Source organism: Taudactylus pleione, unplaced genomic scaffold, assembly GCF_031769625.1.
Source record: "Taudactylus pleione unplaced genomic scaffold, aTauple2 ptg000109l, whole genome shotgun sequence".
Taxonomy (NCBI): Eukaryota; Metazoa; Chordata; class Amphibia; order Anura; family Myobatrachidae; genus Taudactylus; species Taudactylus pleione.
Genome location: NW_028284511.1, coordinates 8,603,354 through 8,627,251, shown reverse-complemented (window position 1 = coordinate 8,627,251; position 23,898 = coordinate 8,603,354). Strand labels below are relative to the sequence as shown.

At 45.5% G+C, this 23,898-nt stretch overlaps 1 protein-coding gene across 3 annotated transcripts in view; it reads left to right on the top strand.

Annotated features, from left to right (window-relative positions):
- The window catches only part of TMEM80 (transmembrane protein 80), a 30,490-nt gene extending 9,014 nt beyond the window's left edge, over positions 1 to 21,476 (top strand). For 2 of the 3 annotated variants that reach the window (XM_088471004.1, XM_088471003.1), the window contains exons 4-6: positions 6,876 to 6,969; positions 14,659 to 14,751; positions 16,368 to 17,504. In XM_088471004.1, the coding sequence (XP_088327130.1) occupies positions 6,876 to 6,969; positions 14,659 to 14,751; positions 16,368 to 16,576 (396 nt within the window). In that variant the 3' untranslated portion in view covers positions 16,577 to 17,504. Of the gene's footprint in view, positions 1 to 6,875; positions 6,970 to 14,658; positions 14,752 to 16,367; positions 17,505 to 19,864 lie in introns of those variants that run through there. The other variant, XM_088471005.1, reaches the window with a different exon arrangement.
- Positions 21,477 to 23,898: the final 2,422 nt, after the last annotated feature.

Below are 23,898 nucleotides of genomic sequence, written 5' to 3'. Positions count from 1 at the left end.
GCTGAAGCTGCTGCCACTAGTCATGACATAGACGATAACATGCCATCAACGTCGTCTGCCAAGGCCGATGCCCAATGTCATAGTAGAGGGCACATACAATCCCAAATGGCAAAGTTCAGGAAAATGACCTTGAAAAAGACATTTAAATCAGCTGAAGAGAAACGTAAACTTGCCAATATGCCATTTACGACACGGAGTGGCAAGGAACGGCTAAGGTCGATCCCTAGTATGTTCATGACTAGTGGTTCAGCTTCACATGACGATGGAAGCACTCCTCCCACTAAAAAAATCAAAAGAGTTAAGCTGGCAAAAGCACAGCGAAGAACTGTGCTTTCTAAGAAGATATCACAAATCCCCAAAGAGAGTCCAAGTGTGGTGGTGGTTGCGATGCCTGACCTTCCCAGCACTGGACGGGAAGAGGTGGCTCTTTCCACCATTTGCACGCCCCCTGCAAGTGCTGAAAGGAGCACCCACAGTCCACTTGCTGATATGCAAATTGAAGATGTCACTGTTGAAGTACAACAGGATGAGGATACTGGTGTAGCTGGCGCTGAGGAGGAAGTTGGCGAGGAGGATTCTGATGGTGATGTGGTTTGTTTAAATCAGGCTCCGGGGGAGACAGTTGTTGTCCGTGGGATGAAAAAGCCCATCACGGTCATGCCTGGGCAGAAGACCAAACATTCCACCTCTTTGGTCTGGCAATATTTCTATCCAAATCCGGACAACAACTGTCTTGCCATATGTACCATATGTAAAGGTGAAATAAGTAGGGGTAGGGACGTCAACCACCTAGGAACATCCTCCCTTATACGGCACCTGCAGCGCGTTCATAAAAAGTTACTGTCAAGTTCAGAAACTTTGGCTCAGACCGTAAGCAGTCCAGGGACACCTAAATCCCGTTGTCCTGTTGTATCCAAGCGCCTGCAAACCACACCGTCAACTCCCTCCTCGTCAATTTCCTCCTTAGTCAGGATCGGAAGTAGTCCTGCAGGCCATATCACTGGCATGACTGACTCTCCTATCCGGGATTCCTCCGGAGGATCCTGCATTGCTACGCCTACTGCTGCCGCTGCTGCTGTTGCTGCTGCTGCTGGGAGTCGTTCATCATCCCAGAGAGGAAGTAGGAACACCACTACTTTTACTAAACAATTGACCCTCCAACAGTCCTTAGCGAGGAGGATGAAGTACGACAGCAGTCATCCTGAAGCAAAACGTATAACTGAGGCCTTGACTGCTATGTTGGTGTTAGACGTGCGTCCGGTATCCGCCATTAGTGCAGTGGGATTTAGACAATTGATGGAGGTAGTGTGTCCCCGGTTCCAAATCCCGTCTAGATTCCACTTCACTAGGCAGGCGATACCGAGACTGTACAGAAACGTCAGAAAAAGTGTCCTCAGTGTCCTGAAAAATGCCGTTGTACACAATGTCCACTTAACCACGGACATGTGGACAAATGGAACAGGGCAGACTAAGGACTATATGACTGTGACAGCCCACTGGGTAGATGTATCACCTTACGCAGCAACAGCAGCAGCGTCACCAGTAGCAGCATCTCAGAAACGCCAGCTCGTTACAAGGCAGGCTACGCTGTGTATCACCGGTTTCAGTAAGAGGCACACCGCCGACAACCTCTTAGAGAAACTGAGGGAAATCATCGCCCAGTGGCTTACCCCACTTAGACTCTCCTGGGGATTTGTGATATCTGACAACGCCACCAATATTGTGCGGGCATTACATCTGGGCAAATTCCAGCACGTCCCATGTTTTGCTCACACAATAAACTTGGTGGTGCAGAATTTTCTGAAAAGCGACAGGGGCGTGCAGGAGACGCTTTGGGTGGCCCGAAAAATTTCTGGCCACTTTCGCCATTCAGCGACTGCGTGCCGAAGACTGGAGCGCCAGCAAACACTCTTGAACCTGCCCCGCCATCACCTGAAGCAAGAGGTTGTGACGCGGTGGAACTCAACCCTCTATATGCTTCAGAGGATGGAGGAGCAGCAAAAGGCCATACAAGCCTATACATCCACCTATGACATAGGCAAAGGAGGGGGTATGCACCTGACTCAAGCGCAGTGGAGAATGATTTCCGTGTTGTGCAAGGTTCTTCAGCCCTTCGAACTTGCCACACGTGAAGTCAGTTCAGACACTGCCAGCTTGAGTCAGGTCATTCCCCTCATCAGGCTTTTGCAGAAGCAGCTGGAGAAAGTGAAGGAGGAGCTAAGACGGAGCGATTCCGCTCGGCATGTGGGACTTGTGGATGAAGCCCTTCATTCGCTTTGCCAGGATTCCAGGGTGGTCAATCTGTTGAAATCAGACCACTACATTTTGGCCACCGTGCTCGATCCTAGGTTTAAAGCCTATGTGGTGTCTCTCTTTCCGGCCGACACAAGCCTGCAGAGGTGCAAAGACCTGCTGGTGAACACACTGTCAGCTGAAGCGGAACGTGACACGTCAACGGCTCCTTCTTCATTTTCTCCCGCAACTGGGGCTGCCAGGAAAAAACTTAGGTATCCTAAGCAACCCGCTGGCGGTGATGCAGGGCAGGCAGGACCAAGTTTGGACATCTGGTCCGGACTGAAGGACCTGGCAACAATTTCTGACATGTCTACTGTCACTGCATATGATACTGTCACCATTGACAGAATGGTGGAGGATTACATCGGTGACAGCATCCAAGTAGGCATGTCAGACAGTCCATACCTGTACTGGCAGGAAAAAGAGGCAATTTGGAGGCCCCTGTACAAACTGGCTCTATTTTACCTGAGTTGCCCCCCCTCCAGTGTGTACTCCGAAAGAGTGTTTAGTGCAGCCGGGAACCTTGTCAGCGAAAGGCGTAGGAGGTTGCTTCCACAGAATGTGGAGAAGATGATGTTCATCAAAATGAATTATCAGCTCTTCCAGGGAGACCAGCCTCCAGAAGGTACAGAGGGACCTGTGGTGGTGGATTCAAGTGGGGACGAGTTAATACTTTGTGAGGATGAGGATGTACACACTGAAGAGGGTGAGGAATCGGTGGATGAGGAGGATGAGGATGACATCTTGCCTCCGTAGAGCCAGTTTGTGCAGGGACACATTAATTGCCAGCTTGTTTTGTGGGGGCCCAAACGAACCAATCATTTCAGCCACAGTTGTGTGGCAGACCCTGGCGCTGAAATGATTGATTTGTTAAAGTGTGCATGTCCTGTTTATACAACATAAGGGTGGGTGGGAGGGCCCAAGGACAATTCCATCTTGCACCTCTTTTTTTCTTTGCATTATGTACAGTTTGGGGCCTAGTTTTTCTAACTGCCATCCTGCCTGCCACTGCAGTGTCACTCCTAGATGGGTCACGTGTTTGTGCCGCCCACTCGTGTCGCTTAGCATAGTCATCCAGCTACCTCGGTGCAACCTTTTGGACATAAAAACACTATTGTGAGGTGTGAGGTGTTCAGAATAGACTGGAAATGAGTGGAAATTAAGGTTATTGAGGTTAATAATAGCATAGGAGCAGAAAAACCTACAAATTCTGTGATTTTAGCTGTTTTTATGCTTTTTTTCAAAAAAATACAGATCCAAAACACAAAACCCAGAACCCAAAACACGGAAGGGTGGTTTTGGCAAAACCAATCCAGATCCAAAACACGAAGAAAGATCCAGATCCAAAACCAAAACACAAAACACGAAAAGTGGCCGGTGCACACCCCTAATATATATATATATGTGTATGTATATATATATATATATACCCATGCTTTTTGAGAATAGAGGATTGTACTTTCAGAGAACAAAGGGCCTGATTCAGACCCGCTCGCGAGCGCTGAGCGCTCACAAGCGGGTCGATGGTGCCCTACTGCGCATGCGCACGACGGAGGGAGCTCCGTCGTGCGCATGCGCGAGACCCGCATAGCGACGGCCAAGCCGTCGCTATGGGTCTCGCACCAAAGGGGGCCTGCTGTCGACGGTGAGTGACAGCACGCCCCCTTTGGTGGGCATGCCGGGGGCGTTGCTGCCCAGACGGAGGTTTTCACATGGGAACGCCTACCGTCTGGGGCCGGCCCCACTGACATCACTAGTGGTGTCAGTGGGAGTGATTTTGGCTCTAATAGAGCCAAAAGCACTCCTGGGCTTGCGGCAGCGAGACCCTACCGCAGGGTCTCGTCGCAAGCCCGATGGTTGCGATGGTCTTGACCATCGCGACCATCTTTTTGGCCGCTCACATAAGCTGTGGGTGGTCACCCACAGCTATGCGAGCGGCCAGGAGGCCGCTCCAATTTTAGGTAGGAGGGCCCTGATTCAGAGCGAGCACTCTTGTCAGAGCGTCCGGCTCTGAATCAGGCCCAAAATGTCCGTTCTGTAGTGAAAAATACTTTATTTGCCAAAGTGAGTCTAGATTTTCACCAAAATGCATGGGATTACTGAGCATGGGATTACTGAGCATGGGATTACTGAGCATGGGATTACTGAGCAAGGCTGCCGCATATGCAGAGAAACAGAAGTTTGCGCAGATTGAGGGGGGAGAGCCGGGTGGAGTGACAGTGGGGTTTGCAAAGTTTTCTGGAGACCTGATAAAGCAAGATATTTTCTGGAACCAGATTAATAAACTGAGATAATGGAATGAAGAGGACACATTTTGATGGGCATTACTTGTCTTTGGAGGGCGCACGGTCATTTCCATTCCACTAAAGGACTAGAATTGTCTCCAGCTTAGAGCTAGCAGCCTTCTCCTCTCATACTACACTTTTAATGGGATCTGTTTTGCGCCTTGCACTTCATGCCAGATGTAATAGACTCTTCACACACTCAGCATTTATCCTATATCTAGCTGTCCCTATACTTTGTGAGTAATATAAGCCCTAAATGAGATTCAGCAGAGCAGTATATGGGAGAGTGATGGGTAGGTACACTATGATTGGAAGGGGTGGTATTACAGTGGTAGAATGTTGGACCTTCATGTGATTTTATGCATACATGCTCCTAAACAGATTTCATTCTAATTTCTTCTCTGTTGGAACTGGCATGGGCATGAAACACAGGGCATCATTGGATGAGTAATATTTGATTATTTTGGCACCTGAGGAGCAAAAACCCAGTGTTACCAGTCAGAAAGAAGCCTTTGTTCAAGTCCTCTTCAATCTTATTGTGGCTCTGCCAATAAAAATATCACAACTGCATCTGATTGCACATAGGATGTTGGCACAAGAAACACCATATTATTTGAAGATTAACCCAGACTCATATTTAAAATGTTAACTTTTATTATCTGGGGCCAAATGTCTGGCGTTCCAAACTAAAGTGGAACCCTTTCCCGGCCTAGCGCTCCTGTGTCTGACATCAGGTTTATTACTCACTTCATGAGCAAGAGTTCTTCATATAGGTGTAACTGATGCTTCTATACTAATTGCCAATTGTTTGTGTAGAGGAGAGAATGAGAGAGTATTTAAGGGACAACAGGGTGATTTAATTAAATAACATAACATTAGGTCAAGTGGACTCAGGATGTGATTTAATACTGGATGAAATTGAAAAGCTGAATGCAGGCAGCTCTGCAATTCCATCCTTGACACCCCCTGCTGCATTTTGATCCCAGCACTGGGGCCGAGGTTGCAGGCCAGGATAACCATCGCGACCATCGGTTGAGATGGTGGACGGCGACAGGTCGGAAAATGGGGCAGACACGTCTCTATTTCCAGGAACGCCAGCCGTCCCCGCACCGCCCCTTAAATGCCTCTGTCTGTCATTCAGGCAGAGGCATAGTAGGGGCTGCGTGCGATCACACAGGACCCGTTCTGCACATTCTCAGAACGGGTCCTGCGCACGCGCAGATTTCCGATAATTGAGAATCTGCGTTCAGCATTGCACTTGCTTGCAATGCTGAACTAGCCCCTTAGTTATAAAGAAAAGACAACTGTTTAAAGGGAAATTAATGCTGATTTTATCAATTGCATTATTCTACTGAAACATAAAATTCCTTGACCACCCATGTGCAGTATATTGGCTGGGAATGATCACCTGATCATTTAAGGCCAGATCACTTCACCAAAAACTAATATAAATGATGCCTAATGTGTTATAGCAGGAAGTACATAAACAAGAGATAAGTTTTGATTGGATAAGGTTGAAACAGAAGTCAAACAATGACACAAGTTATCTTAGCTGTGTGATCATCATGGGTTTACAATAGTGCAGGAGTGCATGGCAGCTTGGTAATCAGGCTGCGAGGAGTGGCACCCCCTTCGGGATTGGTATAAAATACCGCCGGCCGCGTGGCCGGCAGGAGCAGAGTGCGACGCAGCGGAAGCCCGACAGCGCTGGAAATCCCGATCGTGGATAGGTAAGTATTTACTAACCTAACCTAACCCCCCTAACCCTAACCCTCGTTAGGGGTGCCTAACCCTAACTTCCCCCCCAAGTGCCTAGCCCTAATCACCCCTCAAAGTGCCTAACCCTAACCCCCCCATCCCCGCTGCCTAAACCTAAGTCCCCCGGGGGGGTGCCTAACCCTAAGTCCCCCCCAGGGGTGCCTAACCCTCCCTCCCCCTAGCCTAACCCTCCCGGGGGGGTGCCTAACCCTAAGTCCCCCCCGGGAGCCCTAAACCTAACCCTCCCCCCCCACGGCTGTCCGCTCGCGGCGCCCGGCATCACTACGATCTTGATGCCGGGCGCCGGTCTCCCGGCGTCGGGGAAATGCGGGCGTCTACATCTAGACGCCCGGCATTTCACCCTTGCCGGGATAAGACAGTCGGGAACCCGGCTGCCGGTATTTAGGCAGTCGGCTTCCCGATTGCCTCCCCCCCCTACCTTTACTTGTTACTGAGATCCAATGAAAGTAAATGTGTTCTCATTTATAGATGTTGCAATTTCTTAAAAATCTAATTTCCTTAACACTTATTTAACAGCTGTCATCGGTACCCCTTCAAGTACTACTTTATTTCAGTGTTGTATATTATGTTTTTTATTTTCTAGCTACCCTACTGATGATCATTTATAAAAGTAAGTAAACAGCATGAGGTCAGTAAAACTAATTTGTTAAAGCTAAATGAAAACAGACATTGGGCTCAGTCCTATTAGGTGCGAGCCGTTGCACTACAAATCCCATTTGCAATCCAATTCCAGACTTGCGTTGTTTTTCAGCGGTGGGCGTGCCGGGGGCGTGGCTGCCCAGATGGAGGTGTTCCCATGGGAACGCCTACCGTCTGGGGCCGGCCCCACTGACATCACTAGTGATGTCAGTGGGAGTGCTTTTGGCTCTGATAGAGCCAAAAGCACTCCAGGGCTTGCGGCAGCGAGACCCTACCGCAGGGTCTCGTCGCAAGCCCAATGGTCGCGATGGTCTTGACCATCGCGACCATCATTTTGGCCGCTTGCTATAGCTGTGGGTGGTCACCCACAGCTATGCGAGCGGCCAGGAGGCCACTCCAAAAAGGAGGAGGGACAGCCCTGATTCAGAGCGAGCGCTCTGTCAGAGCGTCTGGCTCTGAATCAGGGCCAGTGTGCGTGCGCAAAGGCTGCACTACAAGTGCAATTAAGCAGAACGGAGTAGCCAACCCCGGGTGAGTGACGGGTAGTCAGCGTTTTCAGGTGGTGACGGGGGAGTGGTTGGAGAAACGCAGGTGTGCCTGTCCGTTTGAACGCCATTACATGGGTGTGCATAAATTAGCCACTACAACGGCATACACAGCTTGTGTACTTACTGCATGCAATGAGGTTTGCAATTTCTAAGTAAGGTCAGGGCTGCATGAGGGGCAGATGGTACTCTATGTGTCCTATGTATATGCAGGACTGCAGGTATTACAGATGTAAGATAGCGGTAGTGAGAGACAGTGGGCGTCTCTATGCTGGCTGTGCGACGGTATTGCGATCGCATTCATTAGCATATTTGTGAAGTAGACCTGCCTGCGATTACGGAGCTGTGAACTGTAATGAATCAGGCCCACAATGTAGAACCTCTGGTACACCCCTCTCAGAGATCATGCACATGTAGGGGTCTAAATAGCCTAATTTGGCCAATAGAGATCTGTTAAATTTATTTAAAAAGGTCAATAATGGCTTAAGAGGTGGGACAGGTATGTGGAGGTGTAAATAATGTGGGACAGGTATGTGGAGGTGTAAATGATGTGGGACAGGTATGTGGAGGTGTAAATGTTGTGGGTCAGGTATGTGGAGGTGTAAATGATGTAGGACAGGTAAGTGGTAGTGTAAATGATGTAGGACAGGTATGTTGTGGTGTAAATGATGTGGGATAGGTATGTGGAGGTGTAAATGATGTAGGACAGGTAAGTGGTGGTGTAAATGATGTAGGACAGGTATGTGGAGGTGTAAATGATGTGGGACAGGTATGTGGAGGTGTAAATGATGCTGGACAGGTATGTGGAGGTGTAAAAGATGTGGGATAGGTATGTGGAGGTGTAAATGATGCGGGAGAGGTATGTGGAGGTGTAAATTATGCTGGACAGGTATGTGGAGGTGTAAATGATGCGGGACAAGTATGTGAAGGTGTAAAAGATGTAGGACAGGTATGTGGAGGTGTAAATGATGTGGGATAGGTATGTGGAGGTGTAAATGATGTGGGAGAGGTATGTGGAGGTGTACATTATGCTGGACAGGTATGTGGAGGTGTAAATGATGCGGGACAAGTATGTGGAGGTGTAAATGATGTGGGACAGGTATGTGGAGGTGTAAATGATACTGGACAGATATGTAGAGGTGTAAATGATGTGGGACAGGTATGTGGAGGTGTAAATGATGTGGGACAGGTATGTGGAGGTGTAAATGATGTGGGGCAGGTATGTGGAGGTGTAAATGATGTGGGACAGGTATGTGGAGGCGCAAATGATGTAGTACAGGTATGTGGAGGTATAAATGATGTGGGACAAGTATGTGGAGGTGTAAATGATGTGGGACAGGTATGTGGAGGTGTAAATGATGCGGGACAGGTATGTGGAGGTGTAAATGATGCGGGACAGGTATGCTGAGGTGTAAATGATGCGGGACAGGTATGTGGAGGTGTAAATGATGTGGGATAGTTATGTGGAGGTGTAAATGATGTGGGACAGGTATGTGGAGGTGTAAATGATGCGGGACAAGTATGTGGAGGTGTAAATGATGCTGGACAGATATGTGGAGGTGTAAATGATGTGAGACAGGTATGTGGAGGTGTAAATGATGCTGGACAGGTATGTGGAGGTGTAAATGATGCGGGACAAGTATGTGGAGGTGTAAATGATGCTGGACAGATATGTGGAGGTGTAAATTATGCTGGACAGATATGTGGAGGTGTAAATGATTTGGGACAGGTATGTGGAGGTGTAAATGATGTGGGGCAGGTATGTGGAGGTGTAAATGATGCGGGACAGGTATGTGAAGGTGTAAATGATGTGGGACAGGTAGGTGGAGGTGTAAATGATGTAGGACAGGTATGTGGAGGTGTAAATGATGTGGGACAGGTATGTGGAGGTGTAAATGATGTGGGACAGGTATGTGGAGGTGTAAATGATGTGGGACAGGTATGTGGAGGTGTAACTGATGTGGGACAGGTATGTGGAGGTGCTGTATTGATGGGAGAGGGGTTTTTGAACTTGCAGATGAGAAGTAAAAGTGTTTATTCCAACATGTTACAAACTTGTATAAAAACACTGAAAAATTACTATACTAATATTTTCCTGTACCCCAAAATGCTGGAAAGACATTAATTTGCTGAAAAAGCTTACTATAATTTTTCAGCTTTAATGTGCAAAAATCAGCCATTTTACAATCCTCCAGTACTATCCTTATGGTAGTGTCTAAGGAACTCATTCAGAGTCGGTCGCGAGCGCCGATGCGCTTGTAAGCGACTCGATGGATAGGCCTGTGTGCGCGCAGCGGCTGCACTGCGCGTGCGCAAGCCCCGGAGCGACAGAGAAACTCTGACGCTCCGGAGCTCGTTACCAAAGGGGTGGCTGTCGATGTTGATCGACAGCTGCCCCCGTTTGGTAGGCGGCCCGGGGGGGTGGTTTCCGTTTTGTGGGCGTCCACACTGACATCATCAGTGATGTCATTGGGGAGTTTCCTGCTCCATCAGAGCAGAAAGCTCCCTGGGGCTTACGAGTGCCCAGACCCAACCTTAGGGTCTGGTCGTAAGCCCCGATGGTCACGATGGTGATCACAATCGCGACCATCAACCTGGTCGGTCGTTAAGCTGTGGGTGGTAACCCACAGCTTAACGATCGACAAGGAGGTGGCCGTTCAGGATGCAAGCGGCCACCCTGATTCAGGGCGACCTCTTGCAACTAACTTCCGCCTCTGAATGAGGTCCTAAATCCCCTTCACAGAGAGGACCCTGACGTCATCAGTCAGTGTCCAGCGTCATTCCCTACCATCCAAGTAGGCATAGCGAGCCACTGAGCCCGTAGTGTGGCAAGCGCAGCGAGCCCGCGAGGGGACAACTTCTTTAGCTGGCTTTAATGGGCGTGAACTGCACTTCCGCCCTCACTCACGTCACTTCCAGGTCCCTAGCATGAAGGGGAAATAAGCTCTACCCTATCCTTATGGCCACTAACATCTTTCTATATGGTTTAGCTATCTCAGTTATCACTTTTCTGGGGTCCGGGATGGGCTCCCCACTTTTTTATGCACTTCTCCCAGGACGCATTTTGTAAAAAAAAAAGTTGCACACCCTTGCCGCGACTACCACAAATTGGCATTTATAGTTTTCTAATTGGATCTTGCATATCTCCGGTAAGCGCATTTGTGCGATGTATGCGAGTTTCATAAAACAAACTGGCATTCTTAAACTCAATGGCGTAGCTACCATGGGTGCAGGGGGTTCAGTAGCTATGGGGCTCGCAGCGCCTCCAGGCCCTCCTCCTCCTGTACACACTTTTGGTGGGGTGAGTACTGGATGAGAGGAGGGACAGAGCTGATACGTCTGACAGCACTGATGATCCCTCATGCAAACTGCTACTTATGCCCATATTCAATTTGGAGCGAAAAGCCGTTTTTGCAGGTTTTTGGTGAAAACTTTTCGCCGATGACGTCATTTCGCCAGGCGGAAAAGTATTGCTGTATTCAATTTGAAAGACTTTCCGCCTAGGCGGAAAGTCAATGCAATGTAAAAGGCGAAAAAGTTTCGCCTATGAATAGTAGGCGGAAAAAAGTGCAGAATTGGGTTTTTGGGGTGCAACCCTCGTGCAGCCTTCAGACAGTCCCCCAAAGGTAAACTGTGTCAAATTTGTTTTAAAAGCACTTAAGGACACCCCAAAAAATCACTTTGAATTTGGGGGCAAAAAAAAAAAAAAATGGGGGGAACAAAGTTAAAAACTAGCAAACTTGACTCTGGGGGTGTCCCCAAGTATGGCCCAGGTGTTTTTTACATTGCAGGGGCTTGCAACAGGTGGATTTTTCATGTTTTTTTAAACTTAACTTTAGCAACTTTAAAATATGCTGGCCCCCATTTTCAAGTACCCCAAATTTGCTGGGATAAGTTATTTTCTGCAAAAGAAACCTCCTGAATACTATTCTGCACCACTTATACATAAACGCTATTTAGCAGCTATTGAGCCCGTTTAAAAACACCAAATACCTTCAGCATGCCAAATCGGGGGGTACCATAGTGACCCCCCATGTTAGAGCATCTTTTGGGGGGTGTCAGGCTGATTTTCCCAAAACTGTCAGTACTTTCCGCTTGTTTAAGTTTCGAGCGGGTCCCGTTTTCGCCTACTTTCAAATTGAATATGGCGATACACGGGCACGTGCACAATACTTTTCCACCTGCGAAACACGATGTAGGCGAAAAGTCCGGGAGGCGAAAAAGTATCGCGGCTCAGCTCAAATTGAATACGGGCCTTAGCCGGTAACCAGGAAGCAGTGTCCTGCAGGGGATCATCAGCGCTGCGGGCCCCTATAAGGCTTTGCAGTCCCGTCCCTCCTCTCATGCGACTCTCCTCACCAGCAATAGTAAGGAGAGAGACTGCTTTGGGGTCCCCCTTAGCAAAATTTTTACGCCACGTCCCCCTTCCTCCATCGCAGCAGTGGAAGGGGGCATACAAATTATTCTGTGGGGTCCCCATAAGTCTAGCTATGCCCCTGCTTAAACTCACACCTAAAAGGATCGAGCCCATTAAGTAAATGACCTTATAAACACTGTAATATATAACAAATATAGCACATTCATAGAAATCTTTTCACATGTTTTGTGGCAGTTATAAGGCAATTGCTTAATCAATATATGGACAAAAGGTGAGAGGCAATGGAACTCTAGCCTGCCTACCCCCCCCTCTTATGTCCTTCCTCTGCCCATTCCCTGCTCCATACATGCACTTTTTACCAGTCTAGAGTTCTTGCATGGAGTAGGGGATGCCAATAACTGATATTAGATGGCTAGAAGGGCTGATTAACATGCTACTCACCGAAAGGGGAAAAGGTGGTTCTACACAGGCTTGCAATAGCCTGTTAACTAAATGGATGTGATAAGTTCTCTTTGCAAGTCTCAGCTTCAAGAACAGTCTGTTAAAGGCCTTCTGTGGTGTGGTGTGGTGTGGTGTGGTGTGGTGTCATGTGGTGTGTGGTGTGGTGTGTGGTGTGGTGTGTGATGTGGTGTGGTGTGGTGTGATTTGGTTACTATATATGGTTATTTTTGACCACTTTGGCTGACTTGGAAAAAATATATATATATTCTCCATAGTTACTCAAGATGTAATATAAAACAGAGGGCCTGATTCAGACCCACTCGCGAGCGGCTGTCCGCTCGCAAGTGGGTCGATGGTCTGCACTGCGCATGCGCACGACGGAGGGAGTTCCGTCGTGCGCATGCGCAAGACGCGACGAGCGAAGGACTTTCCTTCGCTCGTTGTGTCTGATCAAAGGGGGCGTGCTGTCGATGTTGATTGACAGCACGCCCCCTTTGGTGGGCATGCCGGGGGCGTGCCTCCCAGACGGGGGTGTTCCCAAGGGAACGCCTACCGTCAGAAGCCGGCCCCACTGACATCACTAGTGATGTCAGTGGGAGTGATTTTGGCTCTGATAGAGCCAAAATCACTCCGGGCCTTGCGGTTGAGAAACTCAACCGCAGGCTTCGGCTCGCAGGCTTGACCATCGCGACCATCATCCTGCACGCTCGTATAGGCTGTGGGTGGTGACCCACAGCTATACGAGCGTCCAGGTGGACGCTCCATAATTATGGAGGTGGGCCCTGATTCAGAGCGAGCGCTCTGGTCAGAGCGTCCGGCTCTGAATCAGGGCCAGAGTTTTTATTTTATACACAAAGTACAGGTTTTCTCAGTATCTAGAAATATGTATTTATTTATTTTAACTGCCACAAGTAACAAATACAAGAAGTACAAAAGCAATGTCCAATAAATCTACAAGATCATCATAATATTTAATAATAAATAGTTTACAAAGAAATATAAAGCTTACAGTTTATAAGCAATGTATCCTTAAGGTGCCTACACACTAGGCGATGTGCTCACAATGCGATATCGTGTCCGATTTCCCTTGAACTCTCCCCGGCACTCCAGGACACGATATGGTGCTTAAGTGTTCAATCTGACCAAAGATCTATTGTGTATCCTTAACTATTTCCAGTGCATCGTGTCCAAAATTGGCAGATCAATCAATCTGCAGCAGGCCAGATCTGAAGATGCGATGTAGGACCAGCGGGTACGCGCATCGGCATCGTGATCGTGAGTGGACATTCACGATTTGGACATATTTACACGATTCGTCGTTCAAATGCGTCGAAATCGGGTGAATCGTGTAAAATATCATCTAGTGTGTAGGCACTGATGAAAAAACAAGAGTGACATCGTCATATTTACACCGACCAAAACGGAAACAATTGGGCAGTAATAACAATTTTAATAGACAAAGAGTCTCTATACACCAGTGATTTCAATGTATTATGACCAACCAAACATTGCAAGTCCCAAATTCATAAGACTGATTCTTAATTGAGCGCACTTCAATTACTGCGATGCTGAGTAGCCCTGGAAGGGAGCTCCCGGAGCTAATTAATTCAGAGCGCTGTTCAGTCAAAGAATGCTGGTTCTCGCGACTTAACCTGGGTGTTTAGTCACGAGAACCGGCATTCTCCGACTAAAGTGCCAGCCACGCGGCTATTAGCGCCGCACTAAGCCGGAAAACAGCCGCGCGGCCGGCACTTTTGTCTAATTTCTACTCGCATCCCAAGAGGGTGCGAGAAGAAATCCTTTAGCCCGTCCAAACATCGCTTTGAATTGAACCCTCCTGGGGTTACTTAACATCGCACTGAATTGAATCGTCCCCTTGTAAAAAATCACCTCAACAACCCTATCAGTGCATTGTGTCCATCTGTTTTGTGATATATTACTGATCCAGGTTACAGTGTGTTTTGGGCATCCTTTAGTATTCATTTAGTATGATTGAATTGTAACTGTTGACAAAATTGCTCTGCTATAATAGCATTACAATCTTAGTATTGTATTTTTGTTCAATACAGTCATTTTTAGCTGTTGGTTTCTGTGGTAATACAGTAGAGAAAAAGTAAATATACCGATTGGAAATACAAAACTAATCTGGAAATACAAAAACAAAATCTGTGAGTGTACTTTCTCAATCATCTTTTATATTTGAAATAATTATTTTAACAAATGTCACAATAAATGTCATGTTGGTGATAATTCCCTCCTAATACCCTCTATTTGACATTGTGCATCTTCTTCGCAGGTCAGGTGTTCAGTTATCCTGACTCTAACTTAGCACTAGATCTTGGTCTGCTGTTCCTAATGGCAATTCTTGAAGCTGTGAGGCTGTACATGGGTAAGTAGCAAAACACTATATACAATATAATACCTAGGAGTGTATTTACTAACGTGCGGGTTTTTAAAAGTGGAGATTCTGCTCATAGCAACCAGTCAGATTCTAGCTACTATCTTCGATAAGGTGCTAGATAAATGTTAAGTAGAATGTGATTGGTTGCTATGGGCAACATCTCCACTTCTAAATTCTTGCACTTTAGTAAATATTCCCCCTACTCTGTATATGCAAAGTTTCAATGAAACAGTGAGTCTCCAGTATATAAAATATTCTGTCAATAGGTTTTCTCTCTGCCTATTAGTTTCATTATATTGGCTAGTAGCATACTGAGACTGAGCACAGCTGATCATATCTTTAATCAAACTCTTATTACTACGTTGCACACAAAGCAGCAGCAAACATTACAATTTATCTATGGGTGTGACGCTCAACACCTGCTTTATTCAGCAGAGATATTTCTACACGGGCGATTCAATCCAGTTTAATGTGCAGATGGACTATCAGTGCGGTGCACGAGTTAGGGCACATTACCATCTATTACAGCAGCCAAATTCTGCCAGTTTTCCTGTGCACTTCTATGGGGTGCAAATGAAAATTACCAAAGTTACTGGTCACAAAGTGTCATGTCCAGACCGTTCCGGGGGCTCTGCCAGTCATGCCTGAGACGTGAATTATTGCCAACCACATGTCCTTTAACCTTCAAAAAAGTTTTGCGGTGACGTCGTGAATTACTATGTGACGTTGTACTGTGAGGACCTCATTCTGAGTTGGACGCGACGAGGCCGAAAGTGTAGATGTTTGCGGCAACAGTCAGATTAACTTCCTTATACTAATGCAACTATCCATTCGTCTATGCGAGTATCAGTCCACCTTCATGCGTATGGCTGCACCGCCTGCTGTTTTTCTGCCCGCAGTCACAGCCGTCATCATTGTTATCAGCACTAATGCTCACCTCTTGCTGGGTGCAAATGATACATCTGCAATTGATGTCCCATCTCCGTCTGAACTCCTCAAACTAGCATGGAAGTTAGCACGGCACCCCATGACACTCCCCGCCAAGTTGCCTCCATCAAGGTGCGTATGCTTGGTGTGGTGAATGCACAGTCTGCAACTGGTTTCTTCAGCGCTTGCACGGTCTGCTGATTATTGCGGGACCACTTTTGCGCTTGCATCTGACTCAGAATCCAGTCCCTTAAGCTGCAGATATATTTACAGATGATGGTTGTTCAAACACACTGAACAACCATCATCTGTCATCTGGCCGCGGGTCTCGCAGGCCGGGGGTCACACCGCGGCCTCCGATGCAAGTGTACAGGCAGGCTGCTGACCGCCTGTACTTCCAGCCACAGCGAAATGTCTGTGAACAACACCGTTAATAGACGTATCGCTGGTACACACTGGCCAACGGGCACAAGATATATTGACTGTTCAATTGATCGCCCAATATATCTACCAGTGTGTACCGAGCATTAATCTTCTTTGAATTACTAACGGTTTTTAAGTTCACATGAACCTGGCTCTTCACCCACACCCATCTGAAAACAAACAATTTCACATATATAGCAATACCTGTATATCAAAATTACCTTCGCCATCATGACAAAAATGTTTAATTACAGGTACGAGGGGAAACCTGGCAGAAGAAGAACTCCCCCTAGGAATCAGTCTGTTCTTCACTACTGGCAATGTCCTACTGGCTGTATATTTTTTAGTTTGGCAGACCTATACTCTGAGAGCTGATGTAATTATTATTGCCATCCTATTGGTCTTGTATGGTCTGGAAGCAATCCTAGAGGTCTTCACAATTGCAGGATTTTTCCGTCAATAGTAAACATTACTTTGGGGTAAATATACTAAAGTGGTTTAAAGGACATTTGGCAATAGACTGATTTGTTCATTTAAAGAAACACATGTACAAGTGATAACTATTTAGATATAGTGGCCTATTCATCATCGGAGGCCGTATAGCCTCCGATGATTATGTATTGGTCTCGCTGCGAGGGATACTTAAGTATTCAACTCGCAGCAGGTTGAAACTTGTCACCGGAGCAATTCATCATTGCTCCGGTGGGTGCGGGACCACTGCTCCGAAAAGCAGCTGTCCCCTCAGTTAGTATTGCAACTACAGATGTAGCTGCGTTACTTACCTCCTCCCCGTCGGCCAGGCTACGCATGCATGACCCGAGGGCACGCATGCGCACAGCCGCAGGGGAGTCCGTAAGAAGGCGGGGGAGGGATCCGCTCAGATCCTTCTTCGCATCCCCAGTACTCCTTCCCATAGGAAGGAGCGGGGATCCTAGAACAAGCGCCGTCTGAAGATGGTGCTTGTTCTCAGAAGCAAACTCCAAATACTCAGTTTTCGGAGTTTGCTGAATATCAGGGGGTCCTATGGGAGCCCTGATGATGAATGGCCTCCTAATCTTAATATGCAGAAACTAGCGTTTCCGCATGGTTACCGGGCCATTTATCGTTTGATGAATAGGCCCCTTAGTTACTTAATTTAAGCTGTGCAAACTGCAGCTACAGTATGTTTATACATCCTTGCCACAATGCTTGTTGTTACTTAATGTCACTTTTAAAAAGTGGTGTAAAGCATAGTGCTTTTATAGGCAACAAATCTAATGTATAACTCTGGCCTTGTGTTTCTGCATCACTCTTATATTTGCCACCCATAACTATGTTACAGAAATATTTTTAATGAATAAATTGATTTATTTTTATACTCTTTTTGAAAACCATATAAATATTTAAAAATGTCTCTGTGTACAAGTGTCTGTATTGTAACTACAAACACAGTAAAATCATATTACATGTTGAGCTCCCATATCCATGTATTCAGAAAAACTGAATATTCCGAAATACAGAGTTTTTTTAGCATGACTGAGATAGTGAAACCTTTGCTTTCTGATGGTTCAACATACACAACTTTGTTTAAGGCACAAAATTATTAAACATAAAGTATAAAAATTACCTTCAGGCTGTGTGTATAAGGTGTATATGAAACCTAAATTCATTTCATGTATGTACACAAACTTTGTTTGAGCCACAAAATTATTGAAAATATGGTATAAAATTACCTTTATATAATACATAAATGCATTCTGTGTCCATATTGAGGTCCCATTCCCAAGATATCTCATTATGGTATGCAAATCATCCAAATACGTAATATTCCGATCTCCAAAATACCCCGGTCCCAAGTATTTTGGATATGGGAGACTCAACCTGTATTTAGATCAGAAAATATGAATCCCCCACACATTCCATTTACTATGTAAATTATATATTACTTAGTCACACACATGCACACATTATATATATATATATATATATATATACACACAGTCACACACATACATACAGTCAGGGCCGGATTAAGGCCTGTGGAGGCCTCGGGGCAACAAGCCACATGGTGCCCACCCTATATGCCACACAGTGCCCCTCCCCCTCCAATATGTTCCACAGTGAAGTACCCCTGATTACTCATCTCCTCTTGAATATTTCTGGCTGTTGCAGTTCTGTGTTCAGCATGCACAGCAAAGTCAGTGCTGCCGCATACAGCGCAGAGAGGATCCCGAGTCCCCTCATCATTTGTCTCATGATGCTGATGAGGGGACTCGGGAGCCTCTCTGTGCTGTATGCAGCAGCACTGACTGTGCTGTGCATGCTGAACACAGAACCGCGTCAGCTGAGCCCCCATCCCGGCACAAGTGCCGCTGGGCACCTGTTCTCGACAGGGTCACACTGACCTGTGTGGGGGCCCCTGGAGCGACCACCCCTGTCACTCCCCCCTTAATCCAGCCCTGCATATAGTCACACACACAAACATAATCACACACACTTATACACATACATATATACAGATACACATATAGTCACATACATAAATACAGTCACACACCTACATAGTCAGACACTTATAAACATACATACATAAGGTCACACACACATTTCTATACATAGTCACACACTTATACACATACTGTACATACAGTACATATAGACAGTGCCCCCTCCCTGAGTCCATCTTACGTTATAGGCTGGCTGCTGGATAGTCTTTTTCACTCTGGTAACTGGGTCTGCAGTAGCTCCTCACCCTCCTCTCTCCCATGCTGCTGCTTACACATTGCCATGTAGCCCCGGCCCCTGTACAGGCTCCACTTCCCTCTTCTTTTCTCCAGCTCACAGTGCAGTTCCATGTCTGCACTGTAGCTGTGATTAAATGATGCAACCCCACCTGATAGCGAGGGGCCAGGAGGGACGTGTCCCCTGTGCCTCCCCTTTAATCCAGCTCTGTGGCTACAGGCTGGGAGGCAGGTAGAGAATGCTGCCTAGTTGCCCTGATTGTGTGTAATTCATCTTCCTCTGCCTGCCTCTCAACCGGCTGCCCTGTGCACAAAGCGAGCGGCCACACACTCCATGTAGATGCTGCCCGGCCCACCCCATGCTCGGAGGCCACTAGAATTGTGGGGCTCTGTGGACCTGCCCAGTGAGCCAATACGTTAAGATGGCCCTAGCCCTACACAACTACCTCAAGCACTAGTGATGTGTAACTTGAGTCAGGCAATTCTGAATTTCTGAAGTCAGCTAAAATAACTAAATCCATTTAGGAGCGAGTTTGTTCCACGAAACATACATACATTGCACGAGTGCGTTCACCTGAGAAAAGCAAGATACAATTAGAAACGCCAATTTGTGGGACTAGCGGTGAGGGTGCGTGACTTTTCTACAATATGCGACAAGTAGAAGAAATACATGAAAAAGTGGGTAAACCATCCTGGACCCCAAAAATGACAACAGAGATAGTGGAACCATATAGAAGGCTATTAGTGGCCATAAGGACAGTACTGGAGGTTTCTAAAAGGTGTCAACTGGCTGATTTTTAATTGTTTTATTAATGGTGGACAAAATGATCGCAAACAAGTGTTTTTTATCAAATTAAAGTCTTACAGGTATTTTGGGGTACAGAAAAATGTCTTCATTGGCCAAACTATAATATTTAAATGACTCCAAGTGCATGATTATTCATTGGGAGGGGTGTAGCAGAGGTTTTGTACGGTCCCAACATTTTTACCTCATAATAACGATTTTCCCTACTTTTTTTTCACCTGCTTAGGGGGGTGCACACAAAAACACCCAAAAAGCTAATTTCCTATAACATTTGGAATTGGATTGTAAATGTAATATGCAGTGCGAGTTCGCTGTGAGAACAGCTTGCAGGACCCAACTCGCACCTAATTGGATTGACCCCAATATCTTAGATAACATTTACAAAGTGTTCCTGCTTTAACCAGAATTTGCCAAATAAGTGGATGCTCTCTGTGACTCGCAATATTTATAGCCCGTGCCATACCAGGATACAGAAGGGCCCTGGGACGGTCGACATCATGACATCACAGAAGCAGGAAGCTGGGCGAGAGATCGGCTTGGTGCCTTTGCAAGGTGCCCCCCCAGGCACCCAGAAGCTGGAGACAGGTGCCTTTAGCCCTTGTGGTTATGCCGGTCACACCACCTCTGTTATGGCTTGTGTATAGTGCATTTGCTGCACAGCTGTGTAACCAGTGTCTGCCTGATATATATCATATAAAGATGAGAGACATATTCAAAACTGTACTAGAAATTGTTCTCCATGTTCTGCATTTGATTGTGAAATTTCACTTGCGTTCCTAGGGCTAATAGTGTGCAAAAGATAATATCGTGGAAAAACAAAGTCCTAAACCTAAGTAAACAAAAATATGATGGGTAAATTGTCACTTTGGTGGGTATTTATGTGAAAAATTATAGTAACCACAAATAACGAGAGGTGGGAAGGTTAGGGGGAGTGAGAATCTCAGATATAGTTAGGAGGAGTCTTATGGAGAAGACTGTGTGCTCACAGGAAGGAAATTGCTGCATGAATGTGCCCAATTTATATGTTACATTTGTTCTTGATCACAGTGTTATATGAGTACAAAGGGCCCCAGGTTTATAGGAGGTTTCAATTGTGCAGTATATACAGTAGAATAGTGCCATTCTAAAACTCTGTTTCAGAACATGGCTCTGCTTTACACCTCTGCTTGAACCGACCACTGCTTGTGATCCCGACCCCTCAGATCTTTGCATTCTTACTACAATGTGATTGCAGAGATCTGAGAAACAGGATATAACCTGATATCAGTATTGTTTGATATGGATACAGAGCTTGGGCTGACCATAGCATTAATTCTGCCAAGCCACAAGACATAAAGCAGATGACAAGTGGCCGAGCCTCGGTTAATATTGGCCATTAGGGGAACATAGATCACCTGGAATAATTGCACAATTTTGCAGTGTGTGGAATGAGAGGGAAAGCTAAGGCCTCTGGTTTAGTGTTATTTACCCTGTATCCTGATAAGGTTTCATATTTTTCTAATTCTACAAACCGGATGACTTGAGTGGATGCCAGAGATAATAATAATACAGTTAATAGGGAGATTTGCATTGCTTACAGATAACCAGGATCCCCTTAATCTAATTTTTGCAGCTAAATGCTCTATACAGAGGTTATTAATAAGATGAGACCAAGCACAGCTTCGTCTAGTACTATTGCTATGGTTGGATCATGTTAACTCATTTACTCAGACTGAAAAATGTAAAGTTATAATAAAGTGCTTGGATGGCCTGTAAAAATTGCCACAAAAATAACTTTTTTTTTTTCAAAGTGTGAAACTGCTGCAAAGTCTGTGAAAGGTGCATGTAATGCCAAAGCTGAATGGGGGTTTATGTTTTTTACATAATAATATAAAGTGATATTATTTTGACTTGATGTAGATGTAAAACATAAATGATATTCCTTTTTCTTTAAAAAAGTAAAATAAATCTAGTTCTTTAAAACCTCCCTTCCAAATTAATAGGACATCATTCATGTAACATCATCTAAGGACCAGATTGATACAAAAATAATTATTTTCCCATGTAAAACAAGTTTCTTAGTATCCCATAAAAGGTTTGTGTTACTATGTGCAAAATTGGTCCCCATAGCAGTACCTTGTAATTGTAGATAACATTTTATATTCTAAAAAGAACAAGAAATAAGATTAATTTCTGTAAGAAAAAAATGAATCTGGTTTCTGTGTGTGTGGGTCCTTTGTCTGGAAATGTAGCTTGAACTGTACAATGGCTCAAGGAATGATGTGAATTATTATATTATCCCAGTACAGCTCCATTTGACAAGACTGCCAATAAAAAAATAAAGGATAATAAAGTTAATAAATTACTAAAACTATTACGATAAATATGAATTTAATGTAAATAATAATTATGAGTGTATTTATACAATAAAATATTTGTTATTGGAGAGATCAATTTGTATAAAGGCTGATTGCGAGCAGGAAGCAAAGCAAAAATAAAAGAGCAAGTTACTTTGCACCTTGCACTGCAGATGGGTTAGATTTAAAATAAGCAGAGATATTTATATTTATATTTGTGAGGGGTGTGTCCAAACTGAAGCTTGAAACTGAAACTCAAACTGTAAATTAAAATTGCAGTTTAAGATTCAAGCTGTCCAGCATTTGTGGGTATGGATACCCCTTAATCTCTAAAGTGAAATAATTGCTTTCCAATCCAATTGTGGTTCCAAATCACAAAAAGTTATATTTTGCAAGAAAAAGTATAACATGCTGTGATCTAAACAATTAGCGCAAAAAGCAAGTATAATACAATGTACAGCCGATACATACGCTAGCGCTCTGGATCCAGTTCTCAGTCATCAATCCTGAAGCCTGTGGTCATCAAAGTTGGGAAAATGACTTCCTCATGGTGTCCAGAGTACTAGCCTATATACCTTACTGGTCACAGGTAAAACAATAGAGACAAGCTGGCATAATTCCTTTGGTCCTTGCTCCTGGTCATTCTGGTCATTGGTTAGTTCATACGGTGTCATCAGGGGTATGTTTTAGTTCTCCAACAGTTGCTTTGTGTAGTTTCCCGCCGAAGAACTGGTTAAACTGGCTACCGACACTACATACAAAATGTTAACATGCTAACCAATAACTCCCTATAGTTTGTAACTTGCGGACGCATGATGCAATCTCCTTGCCGATAGAACTGGAGATCTGCAAATGAAGAGGGATTTAATATGATACCAAACATGACATGTCTACTATGTTCTAAACCTTAGATCTTATTTAAGTACATATTACATCATAATTACTTGTTAAAAAGACCTTTAATAACTCTCTTTATTAACTTATTGTAAATAGGAACCATTATATACATATGCATTCGCATATGTGCGTCTGTGCATTGCTGTAGGAAATGTTCGTATGTATGTATGTGAGGACGCACGTGGGCGTCTATGTGTACGCATGTGAATACACAAAATAGCGTCTATGTGTAATCATATAAGTCTATGGGGCAGATGTATGAATCTCTGGAAAGTGATAAAGTGGAGAGTGGTAAACGACAAGCCAATAAGCTCCTGACTGTCATGTTACAGGCTGTGTTTCAAAAATGACAATTGGGAGCTGATTGGCTAGTCATTTATCACTCTGCACTTTCTCACTTTCCAGAGCTTCATACATCTGCCCCTATGTGCGTTATGTGAATCAGTATATGTATGTGGTGGGTTCGCAGTTGTACGCATTGGATTGTGCCGACGCAAAGTAGCGTCCGATTTACTCTTTATCAGACAACAGACGACTAGATCGTCAGATAATAATTGCAAACGATCACATCCAATTATTTGACTTCAACATGGGCTACATGCATTGCGATGTAATGCGCAGCAGAGTGTGCAACAGACAGTGTTGGATAATTGTTTGTCCCAGACAGCTTGGTAAACGAAGGTGGTGACACACTTGGCCAGAGTATACATGATGATATGTGTTGTGCAGATGCTTGGTGCTGGTGGCAGTTAGTCCACACGTGATAAAACTTAACCAGTTCTTAGCTTTATTAAACCTGGTAGAAACGGGATCGGTATGAATGACCGCCGGACGAGAGCCCGGCGGTCGAAATCCCGACACCGGCATAACCTTCCCTCGGGGGTGCCTTACTCTAATCCCCCCCTTCCCCCAGCCTAACCCTCCCAGGGAGGTGCCCTAACCCTCCCCCCCTCCCCCTGCAACTAAGAGGAGGAGCGGACCGTACTTACATCGTTCGGTCCCGCGTCGTTCTAGATTCCCACGTCGA